Source organism: Halichoerus grypus, chromosome 8, assembly GCF_964656455.1.
Source record: "Halichoerus grypus chromosome 8, mHalGry1.hap1.1, whole genome shotgun sequence".
NCBI lineage: Eukaryota > Metazoa > Chordata > Mammalia > Carnivora > Phocidae > Halichoerus > Halichoerus grypus.
Window position 1 is genome coordinate 54,845,880 of NC_135719.1, and position 8,339 is coordinate 54,854,218.

Sequence of the window (8,339 nt, forward strand, 5' to 3'; positions counted from 1 at the left end):
GTTTTAATCAATGATAATCAATGAATATGTGTACATATGTATCTACTATATGTATACATTAATATTTGTTATTAAATATTTTCTAATATTTATATTAAATATAAAAAATACTTTTTAGAAAAGATTTTATTTATTTATTTAGAGATTTTTGAGATATTTTCTTTATTCATTTGAGAGAGAGTGCACAAGCGAGAGCACAAGCAGGGGGGAGGGTTGGAGGGAGAGAGAAAAGCAGACTCCCCACTGAGCAGGGAGCCCCATGGGGGGGGCAGTGCTTGATCCCAGGACCCAGGGATCATGACATGAGCTGAAGGCAATGCTTAACCAACTGAGCCACCCAGGCACCCCAAAGTAATACTTTCATAAACATAAAGATATTAAGGCAGAAACTTTAAAAAATGTTACATAATGCAATATTTAAGTTACACAAAATAGAAAAATAATAGTGATCTCTTTACTATATGTGGGGCTTGAACTCACAACCCCAAGATCAAGAGTCGCATTACCTACAGACTGAGCCAGCCAGGCACCCCTAAACACATCTAAATAAATGGGTCACAGCCTTCAAATATACCTATAGATGGCATTGTTTTTGATAGATAAAATGAAAGATTAAAGAAAAACTATAAAAAACACCAAGTATAGTCTAAAGTAAAGAAGCAAAATGAAAATGTATTCCAAAGCATAAATTTAGGTAAATTTACCTGGTGTCAGTTAAACAGAATTAGAAATTTGAGCTTGAATTAAATTTAACAAATAGGTTTCCTTTTTTCTTGATTTGTTGGATTATTACAGCTCAACTATTTCAGAGATTATGAATGATCATCTACTCTTCATCAGTCCTAAAGCAACACTTATAATTAAAACTCCAATATTTCCAACACAGTCTGTTTGATAATTTTAACTGTCATCTCTCACCCAGAACCACGGCACTTACTTTCTTTGAATCACTCAAATCCTCCCAAGATGTTTAGTTTATTGATTTTTCCCATTACTTCACCTCCCCCAAAAGAAACAATCAACTGTTTCATTTTTCAACTCTAATTCCATTGGCTCTCCATAAATCAGTTTTTGAAAAGCCCAATCCCTGATATAACTCTAATGAGCCATTCTTCCTGCTCCTATTTCTAGGTATTAGAGAACTACTGGGGGGAAAAAAACAAAAACAAAGCAAAATTGATATTCTAAAAGTTTTTAAAGAGTACCCCCAATTTATCCATTACTACTTACTACTTTCTATTTATGCCTCAAATTCCTAGACATAACCTCCATGAGATTAGAATTTCTTTAAAATACAACGTACCTTTCTCACAAAATCCTCCCCTCCATGTTTTACAACCTCTCCTTGCTAATTACTGACAAGTTCGATAGTTATTACTGACCAGGTCAATTGTTATTCTGCCAAAATGGGAGAATGAGGCCTCAATTTCCATCTGCCTCTCTCTCTATCTCTCTCTTTTTTTTAAGATTTATTTATTTTATATATAGAGAGCGCATGTGAGCAAGCTGGGCAAGGAGGCAAAGGGAGAGGGAGAGAGAGAATCCACAGACAGACTCCCTGCTGAGCGTGGAGCTCAATGATGCAGGGCCTTGCAGGGCCTGGATCCCAGTACCCTGAAATCATGACGAATACCAAGAGTCAGCTGCTCAACTGACTGAGTCACGCAGGCTCCCCCTGCCTCACTACCTTAACATGACCTTGTCTATCTTCCTTGTCCCATTTCTTCCATTACTTCAGAAAATGAGATTGTTGTTCCTTTCCTCTGAAGAGAACTTTACCACCTATTATGAGGAGTCATATTATCCTGACTTTCGGCAACCTTGTCCTCACACCTGTCCTTTTTTTGGAAAAGTCTTTCCTCCTCCAATAGCTCCTTGATGCTGTTGCACTTGACAGTAACTGACCACTTTATGACAGTCTCTCTCTCCAAGACTACTATCATGACATTGTCCTATTTCCAGTTCTCAATATCTTAAATTATGCCTATACTAGTTTCTTTTACACTCTCTCACCCTTAATGCTTAGCATGCCTTTTTCCCCACTAAGTTTAATCTTTGTTTCTCTGTTTTCTCTATGTCCACTGAAGATGGCATGGGGAATTACAGGGTGGAATTACAGGGAGGAATTAAGCTGGTAATTTGTAGTTCCCCACATATATTGGGATGGAAAAAAGCTGAGAATTACTGTTCACCACTCCCTATGGAGTATTCATTTATTCTCACACTTATGGCAAGTAAGCTACCACACTTACATCTATTCAGTAACTCCCCTATTCAGTTTTTCTCTATAATTTGACCTCTTCCCAGAGACCCACTCCATGCTTTCAGAGGCATGATGAATATTTATATCATCATGTCCCCCTATCAGACATTTCCAACTTGACACAACCAAACTTTGACATCTCCCACCTAAAACATATTCTCTATCTTTTGAATGACCCAATTAATCTCCATTACCCAGAGCAGAAAAGGTGGGGTTGGTCTCCTTCATTTCCTATGTCCAGTTAGTGATCAGTTCATCATTTAGGCTGCAACATTATCCTCATCAAAGAGAAGGGGCAGAGAATTCCCCATCCAAAAGGGTTATCCTCATCCATTCTTCCTGCTACACTCACTACAATCTTACCCTTAGTCTAATCTCAAGCGAACAAGACCACTTTTATCACGTTATTCCTCTGTCCAGTAATTTTTAATAGTTCCCTATTATCAGCTAAATATAAAGTGTAAACATCACTAGTGATGGGTCTTCTGAAATCTGACTGCTACTTTCATAACATATTTACTATTTTTCTTTACTGTAGCATTTCTCAAACCTTTTAGTGTCAGGACCATTATAGTCCTAAAAATTACAGTCCTCCGAAGAGCTTTTGTCTATGTAGGTTATATCTACTCATATTGACCATACTAGAAATGAAAATTGAGAAAATTTTTAAACAGAAGAATACGTAAGCACACATTCCTGTCAGAGGAATGATGTCACCACACATCACATAGCCTGGGAAACTCCACTGACACTTGTGAAAGAATGAGAATGAAAAGGCAAATAACATCTTAGTATTATGAAAATATTTCTGACATCTAGCACCCCTGGCTCACTTAGAGAACACCGCTTTATCAGACCTTTCATCTCTTCACCTGTCTCCCTATTGATGATTACTGATGAGTATTACTTGTGTGTAGCCATAGCCTGGAGGCAGAAAGAAGGCTAAAAGCCACAGATTTATAAAATATCCTCCAAATTAATTAGCACGCCTGCTCTTTAACAGTCTAACCCAACCTATCAATTTTATGTTCTGCTATTACCATTTCCTTCCCCTCTTCCTCTGCACTCCCGACCAAGGTTGGAATCAGGGAAAAAAAACAAATCTTCTTCTGCTTCACCATCTTTTTTTTTTTTTTTTAAGATTTTATTTATTTATTTGACAGAGAGAGAGATAGCGAGAGCAGGAACACAAGCAGGGGGAGTGGGAGAGGGAGAAGCAGGCCTCCTGCCGAGCAGGGAGCCCGATGTGGGACTCGATCCCACCTGAGCCGAAGGCAGACACTTAACGACTGAGCCACCCAGGCACCCTCTGCTTCACCATCTTTGAAGACACTATTCCTTCTGCCTGAAAGGCCTTCTCTCACTCATCCTTCAGACCCAGTTCGTAGGTTACCTCTTCTATAAAGCTTTCCCTTGATATATCCCATCCCCAGTTACCCTTCCCTCTATAATCCCAAGGCACATTAGAACTTATCACATTACACTGTAATTATTTATACATCTGTCTCCTAATAGTGAGCTACATGAGGGCAGACTTGCATCTTGTTTTTGTATTTCTAGTACCTCACCCCTAGTGGGAATTCAAACGTTTGATCATTCAATCAAAGCCATGTCTCTGAAAGAGACAATTAAATGCTCATTTATCTCCCAAAATTCCAGACCAGAGGAAGGAGCAACTCTGAACTTCTGCAGTACTGTATGGAAACTAAGAGAAGAGAAAAGCCTAAAGGAAACTGTTATTCCTTCCTACAAAAAAACCTGGGGATTTCGGCCCATATATCAAGTCTAACTCCCGACTCTGACCCTAAAGGGCCTTCATCAAGTGGCTCTTCACCTTTTCAATCTTATTTTTTATTATTCACCAGTATGAACTTAAATACTTCTTTCATCCAAACACACACACACACACACACACACACACACACACACACACTATCCATTCTATTTTCATCCCTTCTGTTTACACCCTTCCCTCTCCCAGAATTCCATTTCCCTATTATTTTATTTTTTTAAAGATTTTATTTATTTATTTGACAGAGAGAGACACAGTAAAAGAGGCAACACAAGCAGGAGGAGTGGGAGAGGGAGAAGCAGGCTTCCCGCTGAGCAGGGAGCCCGATGCGGGGCTCGATCCCAGGACCCTGGGATCATGACCTGAGCCGAAGGCAGACGCTTAACGACTGAGCCACCCAGGCGCCCCTTCCCTATTATTTTAAATTCTACTTTTCCTTAAAAGCTTGGTTCAAGACCACAAATTCCATGAAGCTCTCTGGGACTATGCCAAAACAAAGAAAAATTTCCCCTTTTGGAATATCTAATACATTTCCATCTGTTTTCTATAACCTAAAAATTTGTATTTATATAAACATATTTATATTTATAGTGCTTTGTCTTGCATTGTCCTTTAATAATTTCAAGTAAATCAATGATGCAACCCCAAATAGCTCAACAGCTTTTCAAAAGCAGGCAGTCTTCAACAAACATTTGAGTGCCCTTATGTACCAGATACTCCCAAGGTTTCTAATTTTATTTCTTTTGCATCAGCCCTTGCTAGTAACAGGAAAATGAAGGCACATAAGAAATACTATTCTCTTTACTTGATTTTCTTCCTAACTGGTCAGAATAATCCAGGATATTTTTTTCTAGGAAACATTTTATCAACAGATATAATTATCAATTTGGAAATAAAATGTGTGCTATAAGATGCTTCTTCTCAGCACCCTAAAACTGCAAGCTTGAGTAAGACACTTCAATTATACATAACTGAGTCCTGGATATACTTAAGTTTTGAAGAGCCCTTCCTTTTTTTGTTCCTTTACCTTGACTATGTCTTTTCTTATTTTAGTCATTACAGTTTTAGTTCCCTTAACATATTCTGATGCGAGGTTACTAGTAATAATGCCAAACTATCTAAATAGAGCCAAAGAAACAAGGCAAGTAAAAATCAGGCATAGAATGAAAACATAATCTTTGAAAACCAAGAAGTTATGGTATTTGGGCTCAGACCAATGCTTTCCCTTAAATGGAATTTGTCAAAGGGGCCACATCTTCCCTGTCACCATTTCCTTAAGTATCTACACCCAATGGCACAAGTATTAGTTGGAAAATCGACTAAACATAACCATCAAAACTTGCTCCTTGATAACACGGATTGATAGTAACTTCTGAAGATCATTTTCCCCAATTCTTCACTCTTTTGCATATGTGACAAGGTCAGTAAGAAGGAAACGTAGAAAAATATAGTTAAAAAAATATTCCTAGGGTTTAGGATGTTTAAGTCCTAGTTGTTTTTAAGTACATCAGCCTGAACTCTTATTTAAACACTTGAGAGACCTGGGGTTGCCGGCAATTCTTTAGGAAATACATATAAGAATATTCTTTGGACAAAGGAGTCCCATAATGAATTTCAAGAGAACAGAGTACTGATGAATGAGGAAAGAAGAAGCCGTCAGCTGACATGCAGCAGCTTCTTCACCCCGTCCCCCCCCCCCCCCAAAAAAAGCGGTAGGAAATAGAAAGCTGCAGAATGTACCTTCCAGGCCAGAAGCAAAACATTGAGGATGGCCAGCAAAGGGCAGGGTCCATTCTCATTCTGAGTGATGATGGGTGTGTTCTCTTCCTTCCACTGGATCCACTTGATGTGATAGACAGACTGTCCCGGGAAGCGTTCCTTGGAAGCTGCCAATACCTGAGCTTCCTCCCCCTCCTCCTCCTCCTCTTCTCGGCACAGAGGCACAGCCCCGGGCAACACCGCCGCGCCCGCGCCCTCCTCCTCCTCCTCCCCAGGGACCCTGTTCTCCACTCCCTCCTCACTATTAAACTCAGAGCTACTGGGGAAAGAATGCAGGTTAGAGAACGACTCCAGGGAGTCCAGGCTCGGCGATTCCCCAGGAGGGCTCGGGTCGCTGCAACTGCTGCTGAGGCCGCCAGCGCTGCTGGGCTCCTCGGACCCGGCGGCCGCCAACTCTGCCCGGCAGGTGCCGGCGGCATCCGGGCGGGGGCCGGCGTCTCCGGCCGGACCCGATCCATGGTCCGCTCCGGCCTCGGCTGTCTCCGGAGAGGCGGTCACCTTGTGCTGCCCTCTCGGAGGCGTCTTCTGGGCGGAAGGATTCTTCAAATCGCTCTCCTTTAAGTCCAAGCCCGGGAAGGAGCTGCAGGGTCCGGGAACCTGAGGAGAGCCGGCGGGAGAAACCGAGTCCGAGAGGCTCCTTCCGGCGGCCGCCGCCCCCTGCCCATTCCCGTCGCTGCTCTCCGCCGCCCATACTCCAGGACCATCCCCAGCGGCGAGCCTGGTCTCCGGTTGCCCTTCCTGCGGAGAACCTGTCTCTGGCGCTGGCTCGGCGGCCACCCCGTGTTCTAGCGGCTGCAGGCTCCCGGGGCCGCTCTCCATACCCAGCCGCCAGCCCCTCACTCTAAAGAGACCGCGGCGGGTTCTCTTCAGCCAGCGCCTCAGACGCCATGACAGCGGCACTGGCAGCAACAGCGCCCTTGCGCGGCCTCGGCCAGGCACGTCACGGGGAGGGCACCGGCGCGCGCGCGCGCGCCACCGCGCTAACCGCTGGCTCCGGGCGAGCCTGCGCGCCGCCGGGTGAGGCCGAACCGCGCAGCGGCCCCCATGCGGCCCCGCCCCTCCTGCGCGCCCGCCTGCCAGAGCTCGGACTCGAAAGGCGGGGCGTGGCGGGCGTGGCTAGGAGGGCGTGACCAGAAGGAAAACATCCTTTCACTATGTGGCCGGGAGTTGAACTCTGGGGCAGCCCGGCCGCGCGCGGCTTCTTTAAAGGCGAGGCGGGCGGTGTCTAGTTTGTTGTGACCCTTCTGATCTGGGTTGTGTGTGGCCCAGCCTAGGGCTCAAGAATGGGGAGTTGGCGGTGTTTGTGTTATTTGGAAAAGAGCTCGTCCCCGAAGAGCTCAGGAGATTTGTTTCCTCGGCTTGTAATATGGAAAATTGAAGGAATTTTTTACGAGACGCAGATTTTTAAAGGCTGGAATCTACTCGAGGTGTTTGGATTACTACACCACATAAATCCCAATCTCCCAGGGTTTTGGCTGAGAAACACTGGGCTCCCCACCAGCTACTGGTGAAAACGTTCGCCCTACTTGAGGCGTCAGTGCGGTTGTGGATATTGGCCTGCACAGCAAAAAAAAAAAACAAAAAACAAAAAACAAACCTGGGTAATTTGGGCCAGTAATAATAAATTAGCTTGTGCCTGAATTAGCCAAGTCTTTGCGGTTTTGTTAACTTGGCCTCACTTTGGATAGAGTGGGAAGTGCCTGTTCTTGAAAGAGTTTTCTAATTAGAATTGATTCGTCTTAAAGCCATGCAATTTTCAGAGAGGACGGAGTAGCCTGGACGTTTTGTTGGTGACACAATGGGATTTGGATTCTATTATGACCTGTTCTCGACAAGGAGCACCCCCCCCCCCCGGCCTTTTTTTTTAGTGTTTCATCATTTTTTTAGGCCCAAGAGATACAATTGACAAGACAGGTCTTACTTTGTAGTTAGGCATATAAATACCTGACACCTAATGGAATGGTATCTGTCTCTTTTAGTTAGAAAAGGTAGACAAAATTACAAACTAGTTTCATTCACTCATTTAACACATTTCAGGACCAAGTACATTGCTGGATACTGTGGCACTGGGGATGCTCTGGTGAATAAGACAGAGAGCTTATATCTTCTTTGGGTTTACGTCTAGTAATTTTTTTTTTATTGCTATATTTTTAATACTTGCTTGGGAAGTATGGTTTCCTGAGAATACAGAAGATGGAGCTTTTTCCACCTTTTTGCATTAACACAATATTGTGATACTTATCCAACTCTTGGAAAAGAAGAAAATTAAAAAGATAATAGCATCTTCAGAATGTTGAATTTAGAAGTTTTGTGTGTTTTTGGTCTCCATATCAATTTATAAGCAATAAATACTATTGTTCAAATCAGGAGTTTGCCCTGAAAAAAGATTGCAAATGTTAACAGATTAAGATACATGCTGCTAGGGGCACCTGGGTGGCTCAGTCGTTAAGCATCTGCCTTCGGCTCAGGTCATGATCCCAGGGTCCTGGGATCGGGCCCCGCATC

At 43.2% G+C, this 8,339-nt stretch overlaps 1 protein-coding gene across 3 annotated transcripts in view; it reads right to left on the reverse strand.

Moving 5' to 3' along the window:
• MINDY2 (MINDY lysine 48 deubiquitinase 2) overlaps positions 1 to 6,759 on the reverse strand; it is a 73,809-nt gene extending 67,050 nt beyond the window's left edge. For all 3 annotated transcript variants that reach the window (XM_036107035.2, XM_036107036.2, XM_036107037.2), the window contains exon 1: positions 5,796 to 6,759. In XM_036107035.2, coding sequence (XP_035962928.2) covers positions 5,796 to 6,653 — 858 coding nt within the window. In that variant the 5' untranslated portion in view covers positions 6,654 to 6,759. The remainder of the gene's footprint in view (positions 1 to 5,795) is intronic.
• Positions 6,760 to 8,339: the final 1,580 nt, after the last annotated feature.